A 17995-nucleotide genomic window follows, 5' to 3' on the forward strand; every position below is an offset into this window, starting at 1 on the left:
CGCTTTCGTCACGCCGGGCTTGGCAATGGAAATTTCGGCCCTACTATTGTGACGTCATGAACCAGAATGCACAGGCCTTGTGACAACTAGATGGCGTTGGGTTACTCGGGGGCATCGCTATTAGATTCTGTGGCAGTACGGCCAGGCAGTCTGACGTCATGGATCGGAGGGCACTTGACTTGTGCTATGTAGGTGAGGGTGGACAAGCGTAGAGTGTTAAATAAGGGAGGTTCACGCAAGAGTGATGACGAATATTGTTGGGTGACAAGATGTGCCAGGCAGGGTGCAAAAAGATAGACCTTGCAGAATATTTGGGTCTCTATAATCTGAATGGAGTACAGAAAAAAAGATACGCAGGCGGACCGGAAATACATGAATAGCAAACGTTTTTGTCGTTTTGTAATCGTGCTACGCTACTTTGCCGCGATGTTATAAAGTTTAAAAACCACACTATAATATTTTAATAATCGTACGCTACATACACCAATAAGTACTGCAGAAAGGCGATTTCTTGACTTTGCCAGAACAATGCTTTCGCACTCGAAAAAAAAAAGAAAATCATTTATACGCAGGCCTCCCCGAAAACACACAAGGTGTGCAGCGGTTTCATTGCGATAGCAATTGTAGACACGTCAGACGCGTTCGCGCCATCGGCCCCGCCGTTGTAACCACCGTTCTGTCACACGAGTACCACAGCGCATGCGCGGCCCGTGCGGCCGATCGCATACGCGGCCCGCGCGCCTTTTGTCGGAGGTCACGTGTGCTGCTCTGGTAGAAGGCTGGTGGGAGATTGTGGTTGGTGCACGGCTTATTGCGAAAAAAGAGCTCGCTTCGTTGTGGTCGCGTTCCTTGAACTTTGTGTGCGCCGTTGTTTCACAATAAGGCTGGTGGCTTGATGCGCGCTGTCGTGTACTTCGCACCGTCGTACTGCTCGTCCAGTGCCGGAGGAGGTCACGTGAGTGTCCGCCTTTGTTTCACACTAAGTCTGGTGGCTTGATGTGGGCTGACGTATGCTGCGCACCGTGGCACTGCTCGCCTGCAGGGCTGGAGGAGGTCACGTGATTTGCCGAGGTTCGGAGGCGCGGCGCAGTTGCCATGGTGAAGCGGAAATGTAGAACGATCGCTTTGGTGTGCGCATGCGCTTCCCGCTGCCGACGCTGGATCGTCATGACGTAGCGTTGTGAGCGTGATGTAGTGCATACACAAACATGACTCGTGAGTTTGAGGTGCGACTATTAAGTGTCAGTATTCAGAAACGTCAGTGCGAAAAACTATACGCCGGGCCGAAAGAAAACACGTAGGACAATGCGCCGAATTACGAACAGAGGTTTTTATTGAGAGAACGAGGACTGGAATGACGCCGCGCTTATTGCTTAAGATTAGCCGCAAGGTATACTCTTATTTGCAACCTGTGTATAAGCGTGACTGATGGCCTCACGACGCATTGTCTCACCTGCCTTCTGAATGTAGTATTGCCTCCGATATCTCACCTGGCGCCTTATCTCTGTGTTTGGGTACTAGATAGTTATCAGTTAGCGTACCCAAGCGCTTTGGGAAGTACACATACCGCCGGACGAGCAAAAAGAGCGCACAGCGAGCACAAAAGAGCGCGAAGGGTTCCACAATGGGGTTCGCGTCCCCACACGCTTGAGCGTGACTTGGGTACAGTATTCTGTCAACTTTCTACTGCCTTGGTGCCCGAAAGACGCGAAGCGCAGCCGCATTCGTTACAACGGAAGGAGAAATTCGGTGATGGCTGGCTCTTCAAGGAAGCCCACCGTTTCCTCAGACCTACGTTCAGTGTGGCCTATGTAGCATGTTCCGCAACAGAGAGGAATGTCATAAACACCTTATTACACCGGGCATGTCGGTCACGACGCTTTACGCTTTTGCCTGTCTCTCGCGTTGAAGCATCAAGCATGGATTATAAACACGCCAAGCATACGGCTCTTGGAAAGCGCTAGGAATATAAAGAGGTATACACTGCGGTAACAAAGAGCCGCGAAATAGTGCTAAAACCGCTACTGCCTCCATGGACGCATCCGGCGTGGCGGGATTCCGTAAAGTCCATTGCGTTTACGAGGCTAAAGCTCTCTGTTCTATGCATTGGGTGTGTCAGCAGCGTCGCAGCAGTGGGACGTTGCTTACTGCCCGTTATCATTTGGAGCCGTGGTCGTAAACGAGCAGAACGGGATTTACTAAACAATGGACGAGCAGTTATCAGTTGTTTCTGGCACTGCGTGGGGGCAGACGTACAGCAGTGAACGATGACCTTGTGCGTAGCCGGGATAACACCGCGGTCACGCTGATACCGTGGTGACTTGTTTCTCCAGCTTCACGATAGAGCCCTCGTCCCGAAACAGCCATCCTCCCCGGCATGTGCCCGACGCCGACCACAGACTTTGAACTACGAGCCATGCTGCTCTCCTCCTACATTTTGAGCCTGGCTTTTATCAAATATCTTCCCGCGGCTTTTTGAGCAGGTCTAATCTTACGAAAGTACAGACTACTTCAAAAGAATGCAGACCAGTGTGCGTATGATCAGAATCGTTGCTCGGTCGTGTGGTGATCCGACACTTCTTCCTGCTTATGTGGCCGGGGCTCATCGCGGCAGCTATTGAGTAATGTCAGTCCAGCAAAGTTCTGTGTGGAGAGGACGGCACCTCCTTGCGCCGTACGACACTTTATTATACAATAGCAGGCATTCTGTGACATTGCCCCCGTCGCACTTAATGTGTCCGACGAACTTTTGACAAAGGGTGGTAGTGCAAATACGATGTCCAGGTCCCTTATAATCGACGGAAGCGAACGTATGCACTTGAGACACCGGTAATTTATTAAAGGCACTCATTTTTGCTTTTGTTCTTATATCTGAGGTGGACTGACTTAAAATTAAATAAATTCCAAGCTTTCACATGTCGAAATCCACGATCTGATTTTAAAGCACGCCGTAATGGAAGACTCGAGATTACTTTTGACCATCCGGGGCCACTCTTTAAGGCGCACCTAGACGATAGTACATGGCCATTTTTCGCATTTAGCCACCATCGAATTGCTGCCGCCACGGCCGCGAACTCGAGCTCAGCAGTTCCACGCCGTAGTCACTGGGCTGTCGCGACAGGTACGTTGGACTGCCTTAAACGACGGTAATGAACACTTACATAAACGTGTGCATCCCTACACCATACAGGAAGTCGAATAAGATTCTGTAATGAGTAACCTTCACTCAATGCGCTAAAGTCCGCACGCCTGACACTGCGGAGACCAGGCCGTCGCAGCAAGGACATTCGGATATGCACCTCGATAATACCGCATTAGGTGGCGCACATCGACGTCTTGTGCCAGGGCCGTACAGTTTGCTCAGGTGATCTGGCCCTTGATGGATTCCTTCCGTTTGCAGTAGTCGCGGTGAGGGCTATGCCAGCGAGGATCGTCATCAGGGAAACTTCGTCCACCCTTGTCAAGTTTGGGTGAGGGAACAGCCATACTGGAGACCACTTATTTTCGCACGTGTGTGTGTCGCGTTGGAGGAAGATTGTTTTAAACGCTATGCGAATGTAAAAAGGAGTCCTGTACGAGAAGGGTCGGTGGGGTATTCTTATTTGGGCTGTCCTGAGCTTTATGTGCCTTGTCCTAAAGGCCCAGAGCTGTGCCTTTCTAAACCAGTGCAGGTGAACATTGAAAAGTGAGTCATTGTAAAGCTTTTGTACTATTTGAGAGTACTGGAGCTTTACCGACTGGTCTTGGCTGCGTGATGGCTCTCGACTATTATCAGTGCATACGTACACTTGAACGATTTTTGAGAAACATGAGGCTGGCTGAGTAACGTCGTGTGTGACATAGATTTCAAGTTGAGTCGAATCGGAGACATCCATCATATATTCCTTATTTCCTTGAAGAGGCAACTGACAAATGAGTAGGACGGATGTATTCCATGAGTCCACCGTTACGCCTGTGCACAAAACTCATTGGTCCAAAGGAACATAATACGCAGCGATACCTTGAGCTTAGGTTTATTCTTACAGCCGATTGATTTTTCGTCTGTCATGTAAGTTTACTGATGAGGGGGCTTGTTCATCTACTTGAGGTCCCGATAGCGATGTGCTACTGAAACAGTCGCAGAGTTAAACAGCAACTGAAATATGTTATTCTTTAGTTAGTGCACTTGTTCATGTTGGGCTGCCGGTTCCGTTGTGGTGTTCGGCTGGGCGTGTTCTTGAAGAGTGAAATAAGAGGTGACGCGAGGGAGAGCGGTAACTGATCTCATTGTGTCCCGATTAATGACCTCGATGTAGTCCCACTGCTTCAGTCTGAGCGGGTGAAACTGAGCCCGATAAGATTATGCATGGCTGCAGTACAGACTGAACAATACCACTGGCCGTTTCAGTACTTGCTCCTCTACGTTTATTGGCATTCCTCCGTATCAGGCGGAGGGTTCACATTTTTTGTTGAGTAGGCGCCGTTTGTTACCTTATAAGGCGGCCAATGGTGCACAGGCTTGAATGCTTCAGGCATCTTTCGTTAGGTCAGAAAGGTAGCTTCGATGTTATTAAACCCGCCGTGGTTGCTCAGTGGCTATGGTGTAGGGTTTTGGCACGTAAAACCCCATAATTAAAATTTTTTTTCGATGTTATTAAACTATGAAGAGGTCAATACACACTTACATTCTGCCTTAGGCGCCTTGTTAGGCATTATGTAACGCGACACCTTGTGCTCCAGTTACATATTGTGGGCTCCTGCAGGTTTTACCGCGTTTCATGCAAACTTAAGGCTTCACATTACTTAAAAGGCATTAGTTCACATGGTTTTGTGCACATTACCATTATTCCGGAGGCAATTAATGTGCACTACAGTCAAATCGGTTATAGCGAACCAGGATAAAGCGAAGTATTCCATATATCATAACATGGGAATCTTACTGTTTACTACTCATGTGAGATAACTCGCTCATGCCAAACTGGGCATTGGGCACATCGAATTCGGAGCGTGCGCTGCCAACGCCATAAGTCCGCTTGAATGTTGCGAGAGTAGCCTTCATGGGACCAATTTTTTTGTCACGCTTTTCTTTTTTTGAGCATGCAGGCGAGAATACTCGGAAGCGTGCTAAGAGCACATCACAACCGTACCGAAGCGAAGTCATATCGCTTCCTCTTAGTTTATCTCGTTCAATGTTATCTCGTTATCTCGTTATCTCGTTAAAGGTTATCTCGTTCAATGAGATAACCTTTAGATAAGGTCTAAATAATAGCGATAATAACCTTTAGATAAGGTCGACTGTGTCACAACTAGCGATCAATAGCGAAGAAAGAGACGACATGTCTCACTCACCCCGATAGCTAGACGGCAGGCCTTCTGGATCACCTCGGTAACCCCGGTGCCATCCTTAGCCGAGCACTCGAGGTAACCCCTGGCCTTGATCTTCTTGGCGACAGCCAGTCCTTCCTGGTACGAGACCGGACTCTGCCGCCGCTCTCGGAGGACCTCGATGGTGTCCGGGTCGTTCCTGAGATCCTGAGCGCCAGACAGATATACCTTATTCAGTCACCGACTGCGACGCGCTGTTAACCCTGTAATACGCGGTGTCCAAATCTACGCCCCCGCGATGGTTGCCTCTCAATAGCAGAAACAGATCTCGAAGGCTATACTTTTCCTAACTGCACGCGCGGGAAGTGGTCGCGGAACCTGAAAAAAGGCACAGACGCCATATGTGGTGAACATTTATGCCGGACGTACTGTATTGATATAAAATATATGCTGCACTGAGTTTGATGCCTCCGCATCTGTTTCAGCTCGGGAAACCTTACTTATAGCCTACAGTAGCGTCTTGAAACACTGCAGCAAGTTATTAGCTGTGAGTAGTTCAACAAATACAAGGCTAATTAATTACGATGCTATATTATATTATAATGAACGAAGCTGGGCAGGCCATGTAATACGTAGGGCGGGAAGCCAGTTGTCTGTTCGTGTAACAGCGTTGGTGCAAAGAGAAAGGAAGTGCTGTGGAGGACGACAGAAAATTAGATGGTGCGATGAAATTAATACATTCACAGACGTAGGTTTGGGTCAGTTGGCGCAAGACAGGGTAGTTGAAAATCGCTGGGAGAGGCCTTTGTACTGCAGTGCACATACATATTGATGATGATGATACTAAATAAGTTTGAACAGAATCGAAATTTCTTTCTGGTTTTGGTACGAGTGTGTTTTCATGGCCAGAAGGAACACGTTGTTTCAAGCTTGCTTGATGTGGAACTGTGGGCAGTACAGGGTTAATTATTTTGTAAAAGTTACTTAGATTTCTATCAAGGTGTTGCCGACTCCATTGATGAAAATTCAATATGGTAGGACGATCCATCGTGCATTTTCTAGTGATTGATCGTAATTACAGAGTAACTAAATTTCAGTTTACCGTTTCAGTCAGTCGCGTCGGGGTTTTTCATAAAATAATAACAATCATCGGCGCAAACCACATTACCAAGTTAATTATTAGCTGCAGGCAATATGCGAGTTCGAAAAATAAGCTAGTTCTTCACCATCGCCAGCGGAACGCCCAATTATTTGCAGAGACATGAAGCAATAATCTACAGTCTGAAGTGTATACTGGAGTCATTGAGGGTGAGGACAGGGTTCAATGGACGCGCAGCGCAATGTACGTGGTTTCTTCGTTGCTAACTACTGCCCAGAACTACCAAATACAACCCACATAGACAAATATGCACAACGTGACGGCCGGGGATATACAAGCTCGAGACAAGTGCAGACTAGCTGATCTCACTAACTCTCAGGCTAATAGGCAAGCTCTGTTGCAATAGCGCGATCTCAGAATGTTTCGCCTACGAGATAGCCAATGATTCGTGGTACAACGAAATGGGCAACGCCAACGTAATGGTAGAAAGAACATACGAAACGAACTGTTGATTAGCGCTGTAAAAGCTTCCCCACCCTCAACCCCCTCCCCCCACCACAGTTAAACATGGAGGAAAATTAGACCATGTTCGCCTTTATTTCTCACATCGCAGAGTACATTTGTACAAAAAAAAAAAAAAAAAAAGAAATGACAATGTTTCTTGGTTAAAATATATTTAGTATATTACATAACGCTTTATTAGCAATTGGTCTGTTGGACTATCCACTGATGAAAACTCTCTCCAGCGTGTAAAGAACGCTGTTACAGGCAAGGTGTTAGCCTTCAATCAGAATTAGAGGTCTAAAACACTGCGTAACATATCTGATACTTTCAGCATTACAGGATTAGCTCATTTTAAAATTTTTTTCTTCGTGCGCCACGACCTATTCATGCTTGTGTTGTTCTTATACTCTCGTAACCTTCATTTCATCCACATTTTTTCGTGAACGACAGATTTGCTTTGCTAGTGTTTTGTTATGTCGCAATAAACTCGTTGCAACGGTGATTTGTAATTTCTCTGGCATCTTCTTTTCTTTTTTGTTGTTTTTCTTTGCTAAGATTTCGATAAATCCGCCGCTTTCGGTGGCCAGGTAGTAAAAGAAGAAACTGACAAATGACTGAACCACACTAGAGAACCATGGTACGATACACTGAGCTACATTACTAACACGTGAACCGATGGATTATTTCATTTGCTAGTCGTTGGGACGTTGAGACATTTTTTATTTTTTCTTACGTTCAACACAACAAGAGGTCCCATTCAGTATTTACACTGAATTACACTTCTGCTCCGTCTTTATTCAACTTCATCTGTATTCTACTCCATCTCTATTCTACCCCATCTCTATTCTACTGCGTCTATTATCTTTCCATCTATATTCTAGTCCATATGTATTCTACTCCATCTAATATGTTTACATTTATATTCTACTCCATCTTTATTTTATTCCATCTATGTTCTACTCCAGCCGTAATCCTACAACTTCATGATCAATAAACCCAAAGTGAAACAGTGTCCGAGCAGACGAGGTCAAAAATTCATGACGTCACAGCGAGCTGGTGCGGGAACTTCAAGGCGGTGGCGCCACCTGTCCTTCCTCTTTTGCATATTTTTTTTACTTACCAAGCCACTTACCGCAGTAAACCTATTTTTATATTGCAGAAACGTAATTTACCGATACAGCTAAAATTATTTTATTCTCTAGTGCCCTCTTAAACAAACTGAATATGTAAATAGATTTTATTGAGATTAAACAGTCATTCGAGACCCCAGGCAGAGAACATGTCTATTGAAGAAGATAGTCCAGTACCCGAGGTACAAGGACGGGTTTCCTTTGGTATACAAAACTACTGCAGGAAGGAAGGAAATAATCGTATAGTCGGTTAAGCTAAATTACTGGATTTTACGCGTCAGAACTACGATCTCATTATAAGGCACGTCGTAGTGGGGTAACTCCGGATTAATTGTTGGCCGCCTGGCGTTCTCTAACGTGAACCTAAATCCAATAACCTAGCGTTTTTTTTTTTCTTTTCATTCCACCCTCATAGGAATGCGGCCGCAGCGGCTGGGATTGAAACCGCAACCGCAAGCTCAGCAGAGCAACGCCATAGCGGCGGAGCAATGGCGTCTGATAGTCGCAATCGTTTTTTTTCCCCAGTTTGTTTCCTTTCATTTTGTCCTCGAACTTCCTACTGTCACGCGAATATTGAACACTGGGTATGCGAGGTCAATGGGGTTTTCAGTTTCAACCACCGAAATCTCGTTAATTTTGCTAACTAATTTAAGCAAAGAAAGCTTTCGTCGTTTCTATTGGTGTAAGCGAATCTTACGTCGTTTTGTTTTGTTTTGTCGGCGTCTGCTCCATACGCTGTGGAATGGAAAGCGGCGCTGCGTTTTGTCACCCATTGTGATCTTATCAATGTATATCGGACCACACTTGGGCTCTTCGTTTCGTAGTCAGTACCAAGATTTGCCGAGTGCAGGAAAGCTCCGGAACCGCCGTTATCTTGTCATATCGTTAGCTGGCGTACGCCGGTTCTCCATATCGCGCCTGTGCACTCGTGGTTGTCCACATCGCAACATCGTTTCTTCAAAGAGAGCGGAGGGGGAGGGCTGGAGAAAAAAAAAAAAAGAAAATGAAACACCGCATCGAGATTTCACGTGCCCCATCGCACAAAATCACACTCACTGAAGTTCCGGCTTTTAAAGTAGGTGCTGCCGATACTCGTAAGAGTGGCATATAACAGCCAACCGCCTCACGAGGTTAGGAGGGAAATCGTATGACATTTCTAATGTGCTTGTCGTGCTGGTGCATCGGCTGCTGTGTTGCCTGGAATATTGCAGTGTCTCGGTCATAGAGTTTCTCACTATAACACCTAGAGGGAAATTTGGCCCCACTGTCTATGGGAGTTTCCTAAGGGGCGCCGTGTCGTCATGGGAATGACGGTATATGTGCCTGCGAGGCTTGTGTTGGCTGGTGTTATAAGAGGCTTCTTCTAAAACATGGGTGTGGCTACACAAATAACGCGTTGTTAAAGTAAGTTTTTCATAATATGGGGGGTTTCCATACACCATATTACATCTTTGCTCACCTACAATGCATGACCAAGCGAAGAAAAGCAAGAACAGACGACAAACTGTTACAAAGCGAGAGCGAATCTTGTCGTCTGTCCTCCAACTTTAGCGGCCGCTGATACTTTTTACGCATCATATTATTGTGCTTGCAATAAAAAATTCTCATAGTTAAACAAAACATGTTTTTCTGTAATAGTAAAGCTAAAACAGCTTTTTACGTGCTGTTTCAGTAGAAAATGAATCAGTGTGACAGACGGAACGGTGCTTGCCAGGCGCGTCTTCAAGGTGTCCTGGCTCTCCGAGAACGATGCCAATCCGAAGTCACAGTATACCGGCATTCCCATGCATACCACAGAGCAGCAGTGTCAGATTTCCCTCTAGGTAATATAGTGAGAAACTCTATGGTCTCGGTATCCGCTGAAATACTATTTCTTGTTACGCTTGGTTTGCCTTTGCGAGCTGTTTGAGCGCGCCATAAATCATAATAGCATTATGTGATTTCTTTATAGTGCCGCGAAGCGATGCGACGAGCGTCTGGGAGCCGCTGAAAACTATCCACTTTCGCGCCTCTCTTACGGAAGGTATTAATTTTATCGCACACCGGATAGCGTAGGGTTCAGCCGTTGTTGACGATGTTGCACAAGATAACCTAAATGATTCTTGTTTATTGCAGTGTGGTATAGCAAATAGATAGCATATAGTATAGGTAGGTATTGTATAGAAAGCAACATTATTGAAAACATGTAGAAAGGCGTGGTTTGACGAAGGTGATCATTTTCGTTTGTAGCCTTTCATCTTTATCCTTTATCCCGAGTAGGAGGTGGTTGGATGGCAGTGATCGAAGACTACCGATATTACTATTGATACTATCGATAACCAAATCATTATTGAACCACTGATAGTACAGAACTATCGATAGTACTATACCAACAATAGCGTACCGTTAATAACGTAAAATCACGCGACGTGCCACGCGTGAGCACAGAGAAATGCACGCAGGAACTCCTCTGGTAGTTGTCTATGTATGCGTAAGCATTGCGCCACTTACTCATTTCCACGCGTTGCGGTGTCATTATCAATGTTATGGAGCTTGATCCGACCAGTATAAACCAATATCAACCCTCATCGGTCGTTCGCCTATCATATTCGACAGCGAACATGATAAGGCAGGTTTAATTAAGATTGAGCTCATGACGACACTCGAGCTCACGACCATTGGTGTTAATTATTGTTAAGTGAATTAACCATAGTTAATTAAGATACCGTTAATTAAAACACTTGACCCCTCGACCTTTAGTGGGTGTCGAACTCGTGACCTTTGGTGTTAAAGTGAATTAGGGTTAATTTAGCGAAGCTGTTGCAAAACCACCACTACATTTGCTGAGGGGGCGTATGCAATGCTTCATTGATGGTTCGGATTCTTGTTTTAAGCTTGTTCTTTATTGAAACGTAAGCTGCTCTGTGTGTTGCATGGGTGATTTCAATGAATGTATGCACTGTTCGCTTCACTTTGCTGAGCGCTTGCATAGCGTCTGCCATTGCAAGTTTCGCTTGCCTACGGGGGTATGAGCCATTGCTTATGGGGGTATGAGCCTTCATACCCCCTTAAGCAATGGCTCATACAAGGCCATTCATTGTCTTACGTGACGGACAAATTTCTCGTTGGGTTGTCAGAGAAATGCTTACGCATTTAAAGAAGCAACGTTTCAAGACGGGACCCAAGGAAAGAACCACACAAACACTGCGCTTAGCAGCAGCTGCGTGTTTGTTATCTTGGTGAGCCTTTTATACAGGGAACTAAGGCAGTACCAATAAGACCATCAAAACAAGATGCACACGGGATGAAAGAAAAATAAGGAACAAAAACTTTGCGCCCAGCCCATCCTTGTTACACTGCAGTAGCTAGAAAATCGATTTCTTTCTTGGACAGCTTTATAGAGACGGGATGTTGACGCAATCATCACTTAAGCGGTTAAATGCAAAAGTCCATAAAATTTCCCCGGTGCATTTATCAGGGTGTCTAGGCACTGCTTCACATTGCGCAAACATGGGCGTACGTCCGCCGACAATGTAATGCCCTGATAAATGCACCAGGGAAACTTTAGAGACTTCTTTAGATTAACCGCTTAAGTGCTGATTGTGTCAGCATCCTGTCTCTAAAGCTGTTCAAGAAAGAAATCGATATTCTAGCTACTGCATTGTGACAAGGTTGAGTTTGGCGCGAAGTTTTTTTTTTTTTGCCTTATTATCCTTTCGTCCTTTGTGCGTTTTATTTTTATCACCTTGTTGGTAGTGCCTTAGTTTCTTGCAGGAAAGGCTCGGCAATGTATTAAACACGCAGTTCTTAGTCAGCGCAGTGTGTGTCGGGCTCTTCCCTTGTGTCCCGTCTTGGAGCACTGTTTTTTTCTGTGCTAAAGAAGCGATTAGCCCGGCAGTCAATCCTTGCACACGCGAACGTGGCCACCTAAACTTGATTACACAATTAGATGGACTGATGGTAACTTATCGCAAAAATTCCGGTTATACCACTTAGCCTATAGGTTTGCAGACCTATAAATAGCACCGCCAATAGCAAACTATCGCAATACTATTGTATATACTATCGATAGTACTAGTGATGACTTTTGTTGCACCATCCATCATTTCATAGCGGACTATCGGAATACTTGAACATCTTGAAGGGGCAGCGCAACATGATAAAGACAGAAGGCAGGAACACACAGGACAGCGCTGTTCCTGCCATCTGTCTTCGTCATGTTGCGCTGCCCCTTCAAGATGTTCAACCAGTAACAACTCGCCCAAATGTCGATCCTTCTATACTATATTAGAATAGTATTCAGTGTGCTATCGATAGCGATACTATATAGAGAGTCTCTTCCACACAAAAAATCTATCGATATTAATTGCTAGTCAGTTTGCCTACAGCAGGTAGCTTTGCATCTATTGTGGATGGACCGTTTTGTTTTGGACACGTCACGTGTACTTATTCTGAGACATCTGTTTGAGTTACTGACGTACTAAAGCGCCAAACAGACGACACAAGAAGAGACACGGACGAGCGCTTTAATACGTCAGTAACATGCACCAACTAGCCCAACAAAAAGTTCTGCTGAGACATCTGTTTGTGTGTCGGCCCGGCTTCGCCATGCTGGGCGCCGGGTTCTCACCTTCTTGTTGCCGACGAGCAGGAAGGGCACGTCGGGGCTGAAGTGCTTCACCTCGGGACTCCACCGGGCTTCGACGTTGTCCAGGCTCTCGGGGGCGTCGATGGAGAACAGGATGACGACCACGTCGGTGTCGGCGTAGCTGCGCGTGCGCAGAACGTCGTACGTCTCCTGGCCGGCCGTGTCGCACAGGCTGAGACGAACCTGCCCACCCGAGAACAGAAGTGACGTCAGAAGGGTCGGTACCCGGCATTCTTTCAGCGTGGACAGAAGAGTAATTTTTTTATACACATTCGTAGACGTGAACCCTTATTGACGTACTCACGCGAAATAAAAGTACAAAAAAAAAAAGTCTAGCTTATATCGCGAGCCATTTTTTTCCTTCTTTTTTTGTAAAGTGTCTGAGCGAAGCTAGCCCTTAAAGCTGGTCCGTAAAGCTAGTCCTTATCGCACATTCTATCTGGTTGTTAAAAAGGTCTAATTTACACATTCCATTTACGTGCGTGGCTAACGCTTAACCTAAACGGCCATGTGGAATCATCTCCTCCCAGACGTTTCCTCTCATCTGTTGCTTTCTTTTTTTTTTCAGACGTACTTATATTCTAATTGTGGCGTGCAGAATGAAAAAGGGAATGTAATAATTATAACGCCTGTCGCAGGTCAACGCTGCAATTTTCTAACCACGTCCCATGTTCTTGCGCTGTTCGGACTCGGACGTGTACCAGCTATACAAAAGGGTGGGAAAGTTATGCGAGTTCGTATGGGACTGCATTTTTGTAACCGTACATCGCGAGAAGACAAGACACGAAGAAACCGAAAACGCGTTGGTCGTAAGGTCAACAGAGAGAAAGCAAGGATAGGAAAGGGCAGGGAGGTCAACCAGACATGCGTGCGGTTCGCTACCCTACACAGGCAGTAAGGTAAACGGGGAATATAGAAAGAGGAAAAAAAGGAAGACAGTGAAATGTGTTAATGAAGCGTGTCTCCCGCTAAACCAATGTCGTATATACCTCCTTTCTGTTTTCCCGGGACAGAGTTTCCGCTTTCCCGTAGCCGAGTGCATCAGCCAGACGAGCCGATGCATATAATTTTAGGCTCGCAGAGCCCGCTTTGTCGAATAACAAAAGTGGTTATGCGCTTATATTCCAGCCAGTTGCTCTGCTTGCAAGTGGTATCAACATTTGCCGACAGGTTTATGCTGTTCAGACACAAAATATCGGAACGCGAAAGTGGTAGCCGAAGCAGCTGCCGCCGCACGCAAAGGTACATACATCTGACTGCGTTAGCCAGTCTTGGATATCGCCCTCGCAAAAATAACCGGCATACCTGGGAAGCTGAGTTACTGGGTGGTGAGAGGTGCTTTTGCTTGCGCGTAATAATTCGACCTTGCTTTGACATTGTACGTGCGCGAGATTCCTTGATGTGTGCGAATAAAGCCACAGGTGATAGTCATCGCCCGTCCCGTGGCCTTCGTCGTCTTCGTGTCTTGCATTCATGCGACGTTGTCGCTTGGTGCAGTGCGCACCAGCTATATACCGCGTCAGTACCATCGCTAGTCCTTAAATGTTCCCGCTGAAGATTTAAAAAAAAAATTCATTTTATAGTTTGGCATTGTGTTGTCCACTACACGAATATGCTACATAACAGTTATTCTTGCGAGGTAAAATATATATACATATGTATATATATATAAGAGACAAACAATGTTGGGCAACTTACCTTCTTCTTGCCGACAGTGACCTCTGTGATCACGGTGTCGAACACGGTGGCGCGAAGGCGCTCGGGAAAGACCCCGGTGACGTAAGCGCTGAGCAAGGACGTCTTGCCGCAACCGCCATCACCCACGATCACCAGCTTTTTGTAGAAGTCGACGGTGACCTCGGACTGCTGCTGCTGCTGCTGCTGGTCGCCTTTCATCGACGTCCACGAAGCGCGCGCACCGACCCTGCGGTCACGCGTTGATGTAGTGATGTTGATGTAGTGATGCTGATGGTAGTGGTGTAGTTGATGGCGTAGTCAAGTTTTAATTCAGAGTCGCGACTTGCCCGGACGCGCCACTCTGGTCATTTGCAACCGATCGAGTGACGTTTACAAACACGGAGCGTCCTGCTTCGGGCCACCTTGAAGGCGGCTCGGAGGGTGACGCATCGGAGCTTGTTGGCACCTACCCAACTGCACATCCCTCTAGCAGGAGCCGTGCTCGATGGAAGGAGAGACCATTTGTATGCCCGTTTTGCCTGGTGCGTTTCCGCCGGTGCCGGCATTCATATAAGCCAGCGACTTCCGGATGCCGAGGCTGGCGACCTAACCACTAGCGGGCGCGGCTTTGGTGACCGTTGTTGAGATGGGTGAAATGATCGTGCAGTGCGGTATATATTGGCTAAAAGAAACAGGTACTAATAAAAGCCGATTGTAATTTGAATACTTATTTCACTTCTTCGAAATTATTCATCGCACGTCGCACACCGACGACGGCATCGTCTTGGAAAGAGAGGAAAGAATTACCGCAGGTGGCTCCTTTTAGAGTCATGGCACATAAAAAAAAAGACAGAAAGGAAGAGCCAGGACATTAACTGTCCTTCGAGAACTCTCCCCAGAATCTACTTGCAGCGTTTGTGCAAGGTCGCTGCACGTATGTGACCCCCAGGAGCAAGCGCGAAATCCTTAAAAGCACGAGTCGTTGGAACATCTCGGTTGGAGTTCGATTAGCTTTAACTCCCAACAATATTGGTCTCTTGAGCATTTGCGTCGTACTTGAGCGATAATGAATGGCAAGTGAATAACTGCGTGTTTGCTTCAAATGCGGACTGCGCAGCCTGCGTATAATCATGCATACCCCGAATCAGGACAATTTTTTTTTTCTTCCATTGCGTGGCTTTCTTTCTGATAAAATTCGTATAGGATTTCCTTTCCCGCTTCGTGTTACAGTCGGAGGGATGATAGCTCTACATTTCACTAACCTTTCTGCAGCTTGCGGGCTTTCGCGGAACTCACTTGCGTGTCTGTGCTTCGTGTTGTTGATATAATTATGCTGCAGCCTCTCGTGATATAATTCGGCCACAGCCTCTTGTATTCTTCAAATTGGATCGCGACAAACCCCGGAAAGACGTTGGTCACGAGTTCGGTAATCGGATGAAGAAAAGTTTTTCTTTAAAGGGACACTAAAGGTCACTATGAAGTCAAGTTAAAGTGATAAAGCAATGCTCTAGAACGTCTAAGACGTCAATCTAATCGCGAACAGAGCTTTAGTAACCGAGAAATTGAGGTAAATGCATGACTCGATTTGAGAACCCCCAGCGACATAGCGGTAATAGCCTGATGACGAAGGCAGTCCTCATCATAATTTGTCACTAGTACTCAACTACTCGTATTAAAAAGATGATTTCATTAGGTTATAAGAAGGAAGAAAATGCTACTTGTTTACTTCTGTTCGATTCTAAGAAAAAATAACATTTTGACGTTATCCTTCAGTAGTATGGGTGGTCGAAAGGTTTTGTTTTCGCTCGACTCTGCGCGCTCGACTCTATGCTGCGCGCGCTTTCAGTTGTTTCCTTATCGCGTCGTGCTGCGCTGGTTCTGCTGGCTCGCGAAACTTGCATTTGGAACAAGCAGCGTGAATGCCACGTCATGTGATGTCGTGGGATGCGCGAACGGTCCGCGGAACGTGGCCAAGGGCAGTTGCAGCGGCGAATCCAACGTTACTTATCACTGTGTGCCAACGAGTGAACCTCTTCGTTCGAAGTGGTTAAATGCCGTACCTCTGCCACAGCGCGTTCGCAAAGGGCCGAAAAATGGCATAGTGTGCTCACTGCGCTTTCGTCCAGAGGATTACCAGTTCAACGCCGACTTACTGAAGTCGTGTGGAGTGCCTTTGCAAGCAATGCTTTCCCGCAGCGCTGTTCCGTCGGTCTTGCCTGCATAATCCGAAGCGCAAGAACAACTTCAGCTCGAAGACGGGGCGGTGAGTGCGGCATTTGGTTTTCGCGAAGGAAAAGCTACAAATGTGCGAATATGTACAGCCATGACATACAGTGGCCGTCGTAGTAGTACGCAACGACGCCAGCAGCGCGAGCCCTCAGCAGCAGGTCACGTTCATCAGAGCTTAAATCGCTGAAGTCGAGCCCAGCATCGCGAGCCAATGTGTCGTTGTCAGGGTCGCCCATTGCAACGAGTGCCAAAGTTGGCGTCGTAAAATAAAGAATCAGCTTATCGTCGCGCGCTTTCCCTTCCGCTAGCCGCCATAGTTCCGCTTTCGCGCTGCTGTCGGCTCTGTCTTGGCTCTGTTCCTGGCCGCGCGTTTGCGTTTTGCGCAGAAAAGCCGAAGCGCCGTCTACGGGCATCGTTTCACTCACCGACGGCGCAACGTCACTAAGAACATGACGTCACCACTCCTCGATCAGAGGGCGGGCGATTTGAACTGCGCTAGAGGTACGCGGACACTTCAGAACGCATTTTCTCTTAAAATAACTCTCTTCTTCGCACGAAACAAGCGTTTCGAGATTTCTGGGATGGTATTTCAACAGTCCACGTTCACTTAATATGAACCTTTAGTGTCCCTTTAATGTTTCGTTTATTGTAGCTTGGATTGCGCTTGAGTCGGGTGCATGACAATTTTTTTTTCTTGCGCGTCACTTTGTGGCTGCTCGTCAGCTGCGATCTTCATGGTTGCCAGGGAAACGAAAAAAAATAAGGCAGCATGTTTACTTTCTTTTTTTATTTACTTACTATTATTGTCTATTTGGACATACTGCAGCCGCGAAGGGTTGTAACAAGATGGGGGATTACAAGATAGAATGCAAAATCAGCTGCTCATTATATGTGAGAGGAACTCGGGAGCAGATGCACATCGACCGTGCAAAGAAGGCAGAACATTCCACTGTCGTATAGAGTGTAAAAAAATAGTGTTTGTACGTTTCACGGCGCGGATGACATAGATGTATTCAATGTATGCTGGTGTCTAGTGGATGTAGCTCTGACGGTTGTGGTGTAGTGGTGGTGCAGCTGTGGTGTAATTTGAAATTTTCTCAAAGGACGCTACGTGGCTACGAATATATATCGAGTTACAGGTTCAAGTTTGGAGAGAGGAGAAGTATATATAGGGGACCAGTCCACGGCCATAACAACGATTAATGAAGCTCACAGCTTTGCACGGATTTAATGTTTTGTCAATATCGCATATTCGTTTTCTTTTTTAGTTGTATTTTCTTCTGCGCATTCGGATTCTATAGAAGCAGAAACGTACGAAAATTTATGCAGCAGGAACCGACGTGCCAGTTGGGTAACCATCGCTATAGAGAGCAGCGAAAGGGTCGCGAACGCGGGGACAAATCGATTTCGCCGCTTTTGTCCGAT

General features: G+C 46.4%; 1 protein-coding gene across 2 annotated transcripts in view; it reads right to left on the minus strand.

Moving 5' to 3' along the window:
• The window catches only part of LOC126527351 (ras-like GTP-binding protein Rho1), a 38327-nt gene that overhangs the window by 12990 nt on the left and 7342 nt on the right, over positions 1 to 17995 (minus strand). For both annotated transcript variants that reach the window (XM_055068679.2, XM_055068680.2), the window contains exons 2-4: positions 14363 to 14588; positions 12647 to 12847; positions 5329 to 5511 (exon numbers count right to left, since the gene is read on the minus strand). In XM_055068679.2, the coding sequence (XP_054924654.1) occupies positions 5329 to 5511; positions 12647 to 12847; positions 14363 to 14588 (610 nt within the window). The remainder of the gene's footprint in view (positions 1 to 5328; positions 5512 to 12646; positions 12848 to 14362; positions 14589 to 17995) is intronic.

The sequence above is a fragment of the Dermacentor andersoni genome, chromosome 9 (assembly GCF_023375885.2).
Source record: "Dermacentor andersoni chromosome 9, qqDerAnde1_hic_scaffold, whole genome shotgun sequence".
In the NCBI taxonomy this organism is placed as follows: Eukaryota; Metazoa; Arthropoda; class Arachnida; order Ixodida; family Ixodidae; genus Dermacentor; species Dermacentor andersoni.